Below are 12,295 nucleotides of genomic sequence, written 5' to 3' on the forward strand. Positions count from 1 at the left end.
CTGTTGCACCAAGGTTGATATCGCTTTGAATGGCTTTCTTGAAGAACATGTCCATGTATGGAAACTGGAAGACTCATCAGGCTTTCCATTCATGCTTTTTCCAAGAAATGTGCCATTGAGAAAGCCTCATAGGACAACGAGGTTTTGCCAAACAATTTTAAAACATTTTTGCTTGGTCTTGATAGTATTGTTACAAAATCTGCCAGTAATAAAGTTGTCTGAACGTGCAGTTGACCATCAGACCAATAACCTTAGACCATAATCTAAGGTTAATAAGACATTGCTAGTTTTTTTAGACTTGGGAAAACTGTTTCCCATTTGATTTGAGCATAAAGTCACCTACATTGTGAACAGGCACGTGAAGAAGCATTTGAAGAATCTTGCAGACCAGTGCTGAATGTTTTAGTAATTTGGATTCTCCAGTATGCACTGTTCGTATGCAGTGTTATGGTGAGAGGAGATGAGGAAAGATGGGAAGACCATGTCTGGGAGGAGCTGAGCCTCTTCAAGTAGCATGTATAACGGAGTTCTGAGCTAAATCTGACCTACTACAGAGCTATACCCATCTTATCTGATCTTCTTTCTCGTTTGGGGATCCAGGACAGGGGAGAAGCTGCATGTAGGGAGGGATGGAAAGGAGCACACTGGAGGTCCCATGGTGCCTGCTTTAATACCAGACAAAAGGAGATACAAGGCAGTGGCATTACGTGTAAAACACAAAGATAAGACTGAATCCCTAGGGATCTGTATACATTTTGTGGTCCTGAGATAAAAGTCCATAGGGTGTGAGTGATCTAAGAAGCAGACTTCTGCCTTTAAGACCATATGAAAATCTCTCAAGATAACATCTTTTTAGATAGTGTAACATTGCGCAGTTAGTTTCACCTATGCAATATTCACTCTAATTATTTGTTTCATACGATAGGATGTGTGGGTTTGCTGTCTCAAAAACCAGAATACTGTCTGTAGCTTTAAAGAACATGTAGCTAGTGTATAAGACACCCTGAAATTCACATAATTGGAAACAGGTTAAAAAATTGGGGTTAGTCAGCAGGGCATTAGAAGCTTTCTGTGGAGGGATTTTTCCTCAGAGAAATATTGTTGTTTGTCCTTGGGAAGCGTGCAGTTGCTACTGCCAGGCATTTACAGTCACTGTGCTGATAGTGGTGACGTTTTGCTGTAAGCCAGAAGAGGTTTTATGGCTAGATTAATTATTTTGATAATATATTCATCATCTTCATCTGGTCTTTCTATTTGAGAGTAAAAAACAAGACTTGTTTCACAAAGTTCATTTGTTGTTTAGGATGGAGAGAGAAGAGGACATTGTTTTGCAAAGGTGAATTGCCCTGCAATGGGGACAATCAAGAGCAAATATTTGAGTTGTAAAATTCAATGTGTTGAGTACCAAGGCAACTGATGTTACATTGGATTGCTTGTTTATCTCTGCTGTCCTTTATCCATTCTTCATCAAGAAAGAATTTCATGGTAGTGTGTGGTAGATTTTGATGGTGTTTTCAGATCAGAGTGATCTTAACCTTCTGAAGCTATGCAGACTAGATTCCAGGCTGTAGATCTGAGGACAAAACTTAATCATTTCAGTAAGTGACATAATGAAAAAGAGTACGATTCCCTGGATAAAGTAAAATTTGTCTGTGGAATACAATCTTTGAGAGGACCCTTCCAACGAGAAGGGCTTGATATCAGTAGGACTTTTCCTGGACCTGAAGCTCACTCTGTGGTACCAAAGAGGTGGCTGTTTCCTACAGAGTTTACCCTATTGTGAACCTTTGAAAATTGCTATGACAGCTCTTCCTGCAGATAAAGGGGTAACCATGAGAAAAGCATCTCATTCCTAAAGAAATTTAAACCAGGGGCTGAGGTGGAAAGGAATGAGGAGAGAAGGGTGAAGAATCTCTTTGTTATTCAGAAATTACATCTTTGATCTCAGAGGGAACTATTCAGTGGATGGTGTGTATCACTATTCTTGGGCTCCATATAGGTGCATGACTGATCTTGAGAATACAGATAGGATTTAAAGTTCCTGGTAACTGTTGTGTAGTTCACCATGCAAAGTAAACTTTCCAATTGTCTAATTGAAGTTCTTCGAGGGGCAAAATATGAAACTGAATGTTTCTGCCCACTTCAGTGGGGAGAAAGTTCTGAGCTTAGAATTGTTTGGCACAAAGGAGCAATGAAAAAAGGAATCCAGGTTTTTCATGACAAAATGTAGAACATCCTGGAAGCTCTATGTAACTGTAGCTTGTAAATAGCTTTATAAAACAGTGTGGGATCTTAAAACTTGTAGGATACTGCTTTGACCAAAGGATATACCAGAGCTTACTTATCTTTGGGGAAAATGAGGTGGTAAAGCTCTTTAGGCTGAACAGTTTCTCCTTCCTCCTACTGTTCGTTGCAACAATTGAGATTTTGACATGGAGCTGCTGTGTGAAGTGACTGAGATGGATCTTAGAAATAAGGGTTTTGATCAGTTTTCCTACTAACTCCTTTAGTGGAGCCAGCATACCAGAATGTGCTTGAAGGTTATTGGGAGACAGATCTCTGGGAGGTCATTTTCACCTATCAATTGAAACTAGTATTTTAAAATCTGATACTACCATTGATACTGCTTCAGGAATATCTCTCTGAGTTCTAGTAGTGGAAGAACACTGACAGCGGTAATGAAGCACACTGTTCTTTTTTATTTTTCCAATGGAATGCCAGTTGTGCCAGTTAAATCAATACATCCTCTGTTCAGAACCATTTTGTGTGTGTGCTGTTCTTTGTATGGTGGGATGGTACTTGGGTGTACACAGAATAGGCTTGATCTCTGGCTTGAATACTGCTGATTCTCTGTCCAATAGTGTTAGCACTATGAACAAGATCACACATAGAAATGTCATATAAGAACTGGAAATACGAAAGAGTAGGTTCTAGTTCCTGGAACACTGGAGTTTCGGGATTGTTTATTTCTCCTGTTTTATTGGAGGTCATCTTTTATTTTTTTAAAATTGTAGAATTTGAATTTCAGAAAACTGGGCTGTCTTCTTGCTGTTGAAAGTGTCTAGCACAATTATAATCAGTATTTTAAATCTTTATCTCTACTGTTTAGACTTTCTTGGGGCAATGTGTTTTGCCTGCATGCATAAGAAATAGGTTACTGTGTAATAATAGTGTGATTTGAAAGGATCAAAACAAAAGTACAATGCAGAGAATCACACAGATTGTGTCCATTTGGACATGCTTTCTTGCTGCTAGGATAACTGTGTAAAACTGGCACAGTTGACATTATCTTGAAAGGGTTGCAGCTGCTCAGTATCTGTCATTGTCTTAGGGGTTCAAACTCCTTTGTGCATAGGTGTGTTGCAGAGGTTTTTTTTAAGGGTTCAACTTAAGTCACATCATTAAAGACAAAATCTTGTATGATTAGACTCACTATTGAAGTTTAAAGAACTAACACTTTAAAAGTGTATGCATATTAAATCATAACACTAGGAATATAGCTAAGAACTCCCTTATTGTGTTTATGGCAGGGTATAATTGTAACTGGCCTGCACGTGCAGCTGTGGGCTCAAAGCTGAGGATTATAGCCTGAGTGGGGAATGTCACTGCATGCTTGTCCTGCTTTTCCTGAATATCAGTTACTGGGCTAAAACTGAAATACATTATTGAGCTGTACGGACCTTCAGTTTACTCAGTATGACCCTTCCTGATAAGAAAAACTGGGAAGAATAGTTTTAATGATCCAGATCAGAAAATGGTTTGCAGGGGAGCCTTTTGCACATAAGTATACCTTTTAAATGAAATAGAGATTTGTTTGTGAATAGCAACATCTGATCTCTGTAAGGAAAAGATTTCTGAAAGTGGCATTAACTGCTCCTTATTGCTGTGGGAACATTCCTTGAAAAGATGGTAATGCATTCTTATTACTATGATATATTGTCTCTATAAAGAAAAATGGGAGGAGTAAGAAGATTCTTAACAATATTTTTGTGTCTTAGAAACTGTACAAATCCACCAAAAGATCAGGAAGTGTGATGGCAAAACGCTACCTTGGTATTCTTCACTGGAAAGTGCTGGAAAGCAAAATTCTGTAACAGCCATGCAACTTCAAGCAGGTACTGAGCCTTTTGGAGGTGACTGTGTTGAGAACAGGACTAGTGAAGAATGTCTGCACGGTGGTGAGGATAAAACTGTAGATGTGATAACACAGACAGATGGAGCACACAGCAGTTCAGACTTATCCGATCAGGAGCAGAAGGGCCTGGGTGGAAATGTGATGGATATTTTGAATTGGGCCAGGCCTCTCCCTGCTTTGCTTTCTCCAGTACAGCTTTCACCAGTAACTACACAGGTGAGTTTCAGGTTGTGTCTGATTTGGCACTAACTTGGTCATATAATTACTGAAAAAATAATTATTTGATATCCCTGGGCAGCTTTATTTTTTTGAGTATCAGTATTAGTTACTCATGCACTGGAAGGGTCTCTGTGTGACTGTGGAGATCCATATGGATACTTTTTTACCTTCTAGCATACTGCCTGTGGAAGGGACGGAACATCATTTTCAGAAGTATATTTAAAATAAAGAAACCCGTGTTTCAACTGCTGTCCTAATTTCTTTTCCCAGTATTGCAGATTTACAATCCCAACTCCTGTTAGGTACAAGTATGGCTTTCACAGCAAAATCCCACAGCTTGGAAGTCAAGGGGAACCTACTTAAGTGTTGTTTTCCAGTAATATTAGAATGCAAGTAGGTAGGTAATGATGTCTCTGCCTTTTTGCAGAGGTACGTTCCATTTGCTATGAAGAACAGTGATGGAGAAGGATATCATTCTGTTCAGCCTTAATCTCTCAAAACTGCTGCATATCAGGGCCACCAGTGTATTTTTTTAGAGAAATAGATCTTAAAACTGATACCAGGCTTTGGAATATTAACTTGGTATTTTTTGTTAAAGGATATATTGTTTGGAGAAATCACAGGTTCCAGTGATGAAGAAGTTGATTGCGGTGCTTCTGCAGTGGAGGATATTTTACAAGATGACCAAGATCAGAGTTGTGATGTGTTCAGCCTCGACGAGGAGTGCAGCAAACAGAGCAGATCATGTGAGCATGGCCTTGGTGCAGAAATCTCACATAGCCTAAGTTGGAATGAAAAGAATGTTCATATTGGTCCAATGATGTCAAGCAAGGAGGAGAGAGATGCTGAAACAAAGCAAGCTGAAGTTGCTTCTTTAATTACAAACATGGAAACTAACAAAGATTGCTTGGAGAATTCTGATAATATAAAAACTGAGAAGAGAGAACTAACTGATGCAACAGCACATGAATCGGAAGCCATCAAAGAACAGAAAGGAGATAGTGAGGACACGCACAGTGAAGAGGGTTGTTCTTCAGCTGATTTTATGTTAAACAGTTTCAAGCCTCAGAATCAGATGGAAAAATGTAGTGAGGTAGAGCAAACAGAGGAGAATGTCATCTTAATTAGAGCTGTTGCTTATGAAAAATCACATGAAAAGCATGGTGAATTAATGAAAGCAGAAAGAGATAGATTATCAAGAGAGAGAGAAACTCCCAGGGCAGTTTCTGTTCCCCAAAATGTTGCTCATTTGCCATCTGAGCAATGTATTATGCTTCAAAGTGAAGATTCTGAGGAGCAATCTGATGTGTTGATACAGAATGAAGTGGTTGAAAATGAATCAAAAAATGTAATCCAAGTGACTAACATGGCAAGTGATGTAGGGGAAGACATAGAACAAATGATAATTGGAGAGGAAATAACAGCTGCAATAGAGGTGAAAGGACTCTCTGCAGAGGCAAATAACGAGAGAGAACTGTCTGAAAATGTATTGTCTGATTTCAGTAGTTCAAAATCCTTCCCTGAAGTGAAGTGTCCTAAAGAACTAATGATGCAGCACACTGGGGAGAGAATAATTATAGAGACTGAGGCAGACGCTGGAGCTGTTGAGATCTCTGCACACTCTCAGTCCTCTGAATTAAACCGTGACAATGAAGAGATACTGGAGAAACAATGTGTACAGACAGTAAAAGATGAAGCGGACAGAGAACGCAAACCAGAGACTGTTAAGGTTTCTAAACATTACTTATCTGTATCTGCTATAGAAGGAATCAGAAATTTACTGAGTATGGATGATATAGACAAAAGTGTAGGTATGGAGAGGGCTGCTTTGTCAGCCTTTCCAAAGGAGGATGAACAGCTCAGAACGGAAGACATTAGTATAACCAGACCCGAGACGACTGAACTAGCCATGAAATTTAACAGAGAAAGTGTTCTAGAAATAGCTGAACCATCAGAGCTACGCCATAGTGTAGAAAATGGAGAATTAGTAGATATAAAGGAGGAGGTATATTTAAAAGGCAAACCACACCAGGAAGAAAATGTTAGTAATTTACTGCAGGGGAAATCAGACTTGGGAAGTATACTTGTGCTACCGAAGATGGCAGGCATTATTGATACAGAAAGCAGTGTAGCTAAGTGTGAATCCTCTGTGTTAGATTTGACAGAAATAAAAGGTGAAATAAAACAACCTGAAAACCTGTGTAGTACATTGGAACATGGGTTGTCCAAATCTCAAGACTTGGGAGTGTTTGAATCTCGGACTGAATTCAAAGTTAATCCAGAACATTTTGGAGAGGAAAGCAGTGAGCTGTTAGAAAGAGTGGATACCATTGAATCTGTCTTAGTAGCTCAGGCACAGTATGCAAAACCTCTGAATCAGTTCTTGGTAATTGAAAATGTTAAATGTGATGAAATAAAAGGGGAATTAAATAAACAAAGTAAAGAATTGTTGACTGAGACTTGTTCCAGTTCGTTTAACTGGGAGGAGAATGTTGTGAAGAAAAATAGCATTTCAGAGATCATCTGCCAGCCTGCTTCAGAAATGGATTTTAATAGTGACCTGGCTTTTTCTTCTCAAGGGGACTTGGAGTTGGACTCTATAAATGCTGAAGAAACAGATTCTTCTGTGCAATTGGGAATTGGCTTGGAATCCACAATGCCTCCTGATATAAATTTCAGTCTTCAGAAAGTTGTCAGTTTTGCTAAAACTAATTTCACGGAAAAGGATGCTTTTTCCTGTACGTGGGAAAGCAAAGGGGACAAAAATTGTGTTGCAGGTAGTGCATTTAACTGTTCTTCAGAAAGCTTGGAAGAGGGTGCTGAGATCCTGTCTGCTGAAAAAGACATGTGCAAAGAACTGGACTGCTCTGAGAGGGGATACATACACAAAAATGAAGTGAAAATTTTAGATGAGGAGGAACAGCCAGTAGATAAAGGACCTCAGGCATCTGTTAAATCACAGATCCTGGATGCAGATTCTTGTAATAAGAATATTTCTCTTCTCCAAAAGTTTGATTGTCAAGAATCAGGATGCAGGACTTCTATGTGGGAGGTTACAACAGATCCTTCTAGAACTGGTTCGCCAACAGCCAGGGTAGAAAGCAAAGAACTGAGTAGTTTTGAGGCAGCTGGGAAAAATGCCATAAAAAGGTCTACAAATCATTTTGATATGTCAGAGCAGAGCAATGAATCTGAAGAGAAAGACTGTTCTATACAAAAAGTTAGATGTGCAAAACGTTCTGAATGTGTTCCTGTGTTCAGAAAGGAACTGAGAGCTTCCAGGAGAATTGCAGTGGGTGCTCTGGAAACTGGTGCAGTTGTTGATGGTGATGGCCAAGTATGTGAACTTCCTTCAACAACGCACCCAGGAGATGCCTTGGCAGTTAGCCATCTAAGAGCAGACTCTGTGGTGGATGTGGATACACACCGTGAAACTAACAGCTCTCCAGGTACTGCAAATGAGTTATTGAGTGGTGTTGGGGAGGGAGACTTAGCCTCTTCGAAAAGTGAGTGTCTGTTAGTAACCTCTGAAAATAATGAGGGTGCTTACAAATGCACGGTAGACTCTAACAGAGCTGAATGCATCAATGATGGTGTGGAAAATCTGTTAAAAACTGGGACATCAAAAGAAAACCCTGTGATGCAAAGTGCTTCAAAAAATAGATCGCCACTATGCCACAAGCTAACCAGTTTCTCAAAAACTAGCAGACTGGGTATAAAAACCAGTAAACTAAATACAGGAATGTTAGCACTTGGCAGTTCCTTAGAAGAAAATTATTATGAAAAACTTGAGTCAAATATGGAGCAGAGTCTACTACACGATGTTGATATGCAGGTCACCATGTCTGAAGAGCATAATCAGACTTGCACTGATTGCAATAGAGGAGAAAACAACACTGATGTTATCCTAGATGGTAGCAGTACAAAAACATTTTTTGTCAAGTATTTCCCAAATCCAGACGTATCCGTTGTAGAGGGCAGTTGTCAGACAGTTAGGCAGCCTTCTGAGCCACAAAAACCAGTATTTGAGAAGCTCTGTATGTTGGAGACAGAGTCTTGTGTGGATGTTGCTCTCAAAGAGAGCAATAAATTGAAGCGCAAAAAGCAAGAACCATCTGAAATCTTGACTGTTTCCACCAAGACGGCTGCCCAGGTGATGCATGCCAAGCTATCCAAGAGGATGTTTCAAGGTAAAAGAAGAATAAAGACTCTCAAAGATAAACCAACTCAGCCAGTTCTTGCAAATGCTGATACTTCTGTGCCAACAAAATGCTCAAGTGAGACTATAAATAAAATCAGGCAAGAGATGGGTCCTCCTCTGCCCCCCTTGCTACTGCCTTTGATTGCTACTCCTCCAAAAGCATGTACCATGTCCCCAGTGATGTCCTCTGCTGGTCGAGCCTCTTTGCTTTCCCCTCTTGAGGACCTGATATCCCCACTACGTGAAACTCCTGTTCCTCCTCTCATGTCTCCATTAACAGATACTCCAACAGTAAAATCTGCTCTTTTATTTTCTCCTCCCTCACCCTCAGAAATGGCAGTAGGTCGAAGGATTCACTCCTCACCTTTGAAGTTTTGTACTTCTATTCCAAAGCATGCCCTTCCTGTTCCAGGAAGATTACCTCTATTGGCAGCTGACAGTACTGCTCCAGGTGCTCCTCAGGAGAACTCTGTGAAAATTTTGGACACTATGTATCCTGAGCTGTCTGCCAGAGCAAGGACATTAAACATACTGAAAGGCAATATTCAGCTTAACCGATGTGCTTTTTCAGACAGCCAAAGTCTGCCAGGATCTGTGGCTCAGATCGGTGGGTTCAAAGAAATTGCGTCTACATCAACTGCTTTTGTGAAAACTGGGAGCAATTTAAAATCCGATAGTGGCAAAGATCAAGACAAAGATATGCAAAATCAGCAATTGTTTTCAAGCTCATCACATCAGCTTGAAAAACGGACCTTGTTGCCAGTGTCTATGCCAAGAAGTGCAAAGAGACTGAGGTTGGACAGTGAACCACCAAAGCTGGAGCCCAGTGATATTGCTGCTATTGGAAATACTAAAAATACAACCTCTGAGGTGCAGGAGGCTTTCCATGACAAAAGCTGTGAAATCAGTGATTCAGCACAGAGTTCCAGTGTAGAAGCATCACTACCAGTAAAGAATGCTATTGATCCTGACTGCCAGGAAGTGTCTTTGGCATTGAAGAAGATTGCTGAATCCTGTTTTGACTTGTTACCAGTTATTAAAGGTCATATGTATGCTGGTAATATCTCAAAGATTCCAATAATGAGAGATGAAGAGAAAGAAGTTGTCTATGAATTTGGTATTAAAAACAAGGTAAGTAGCATAACTTTTGATTTTGTGTTGTAACAATGATTTCAGATGAAAAGAGTATGAGTACGTAGTCTTTGAACTCTCAATTGTTCAGGCGGTCTGTAGTGCAGGAGGGTAGTCTTGAAAGGTTATCACACATCTAAACTTGTATAACTCGAGAAGACATAGAACTTCACAAGAAATTACGATTCAGTGGTGTGTCCAAGATGCCAAGCTGCGTTTGTAAATATGTTTGCTTTCCTGATGTGTGTGTAAGCCACTTTATTTTTGCATCATTTCCTTGTAGTGGATAGTATTTACAATTGTAGAATGATTTCCTCTAAAAGTGCGAGGTTCGATTACCTTTTTTTATTTTTTCAATTACGGTAAACGACATTGTATATACAATAGTGACATACCCTTTCATTCCATGTTTACCTTTATTATTCTACATCAGGTTGTTCCAATGAATTGTATTGGAAAAATCTTTCATTAATTTGTTTCTGAGAACTTGCTTAGAATCCAGGTTGAAAAATCTGTCTTAAATTGCCATCTTTCTCATAGAAAAGTTGTGGTCTGCAACAGAGCAGGTCACCAGCTGATGCATGATATTTTGCCGTGTCAGTTCTTGAATGTAATTAGGTTCTCTGCAGAAGTTGCTTCCAAGTTTTCAGGTCATCTTTGTTAGGAGTTGCCAAATCTGTAACTCCCTGTAACAAGAAGGAAGGCTGCAGCAGCTTTATGTTTCCAGGTCCAGCCAGTAGCAAGGCTGAGTACGTACTGAGTACATACTCCTCAGAGGCACACATGCATGCAACGCACACGTCATCTTGTTTCCTTCTCTGGCTGATCAGGGTGAAAGCCTGGTAGTGGAAAATACATACATACATATAGGCAGACTATGGATCCCTCCAGTAACTAACATCAGATACTCAGTATATCCAGTACGTGACTGCTGTTCTCCCCACTTGTCTCAAGCACCAACAGACTTGCAGACACAGAAGCGCACACGCATCTCTCCAGTAGCTGGTCCAGAGCTATGGCTTTACCTGCATCTGACCCTCAGATCCCCGGTCTTTCAGGTAGCTGGCTTGGACCTTCTGGTTCCTCATGAGGCCAACACTCAGGCTCCCCAGTATCTGCAGGTACCCAGTCTAAACCTGTAGCCTCCCCAGCACCTGGCTTCTGAGCCTCTCGTTCTGTTCCCCACATTTAGCCCACCCTCTAAACATCCTATACTAAGTCTTGTACAGTCACAATATTCTCCTTCCTTGCATCTCATATTGAGTCTCATGTTACTGTAGAGAGTAACACCCCCCCCCCACCTCCTGCATTGTGTAAAGTGATCCGGGGAGAGACTGCTGTGGGCTCATCTCTTAAGGCTTACCTGGACAATGGGCTGTGTGTCCTCCTATAGCAGCTCTGGGTCAGCCAAGTCAGCGCTCCGTTTGCTCCGGTTATGTTAGCGGGGTTCCTCTACCTGTCATTATTGCTCTCCTCGCTTTTTGTTTGAGGAAGATAGTGTTTAATCACATAACTAAACAATTTATTTTTAAGTAATAGTAGCCCTATTCTGCATCTATTTAAGACATGTTTATTCTGGGAGGTTGTTCCTCACTCTTTTTCTTTTGCTGGTTGCCTCTGATTTACTTTTCTGCATTTTTACATGTATGCAAACAGCATGCTTGCAAATAAGATAGTAGGGGTTTTTACTTGTCATACTATTATAATGTTACCAAATATTCTCAAGTCTATAGTAGGCTAACAATACATTTTGTGCCTTAAAGCATTTAGCAGAGTCCTTGCTGCATGCTATTCTCAATAAACTCAAGGCTCAGAAGAATGCCACGAACTACAATTTCAATCAGGCTCTGTGTCGAGTCTATACGGGAATTTGTCGACAGCTGGGAGATATGGAAAGAGCCCGCCTTTTCTGCTATAGCCTACTTAAAGAAGGTATAGTATGGCGTAGTGGTCTCATATCTTAAATATACCATGTATCTTTGCTGTAGTGTTGCAGAATGATTATGTTTATAAAAACAAACAAAAATGCTGTAAAAGGGACATTTTCCTTGGAACTTTTTTCTGTAGTGCAGAAGTATAGACTACTGTAGAAAAATTTCCCATCTCACCGTTCCTCCATATGTCTGTGTCAGTTTGGTCCTGGGTTTGGTCCCCAGACCTGGGGTCTTAGTAGTCTACTAATTTTTCCAAATAAATATTTTATTTAGGATTCTCTGTGCTTTCAGTTTTTGCCTTGCAATCTCCAAAATGATAATGTGATTCCAGGGAATTTTGTACTTTCTTTTAGTAGCATTTTTTTATTTTAGTTGAGTAGGCACTGATTCATAAAGCAAGTATGAGTTAAAAACATGTATTGGCTTAAAATAGTGTCAGGAGTTGGGGAATACCTTGATCAAAACCAGTGCGTTTGTACAACGTGTCCTCCTTAAAGTTTTATTACTTCCCATTATCTAAAGTCCTCCTTGGTTGAGAGTTTGTTTTTTTATTTTGGTTCCCTTTCTCACCGCTCCCCCCCCCCCCCCCCCCCCCCCCCCCCCAGTAGCAAAGGTCATACATACATACATACATACATACTATCACTGTGCTAAATTAAGAGTCTGTCTTAGTTC

The 12,295-nt window shown here is 40.1% G+C and overlaps 1 protein-coding gene across 6 annotated transcripts in view; it reads left to right on the top strand.

Annotated features, from left to right (window-relative positions):
* The window catches only part of ICE1 (interactor of little elongation complex ELL subunit 1), a 39,246-nt gene that overhangs the window by 17,669 nt on the left and 9,282 nt on the right, over nt 1-12,295 (top strand). For 3 of the 6 annotated variants that reach the window (XM_055804402.1, XM_055804406.1, XM_055804405.1), the window contains exons 13-16: nt 3,999-4,351; nt 4,953-9,686; nt 10,745-10,807; nt 11,450-11,618. In XM_055804402.1, the coding sequence (XP_055660377.1) occupies nt 3,999-4,351; nt 4,953-9,686; nt 10,745-10,807; nt 11,450-11,618 (5,319 nt within the window). Of the gene's footprint in view, nt 1-3,998; nt 4,352-4,952; nt 9,687-10,640; nt 10,808-11,449; nt 11,619-12,295 lie in introns of those variants that run through there. The other 3 variants (XM_055804403.1, XM_055804404.1, XM_055804407.1) reach the window with 3 other exon arrangements.

The sequence above is a fragment of the Falco peregrinus genome, chromosome 5, assembly GCF_023634155.1.
Source record: "Falco peregrinus isolate bFalPer1 chromosome 5, bFalPer1.pri, whole genome shotgun sequence".
Classification (NCBI taxonomy): domain Eukaryota; kingdom Metazoa; phylum Chordata; class Aves; order Falconiformes; family Falconidae; genus Falco; species Falco peregrinus.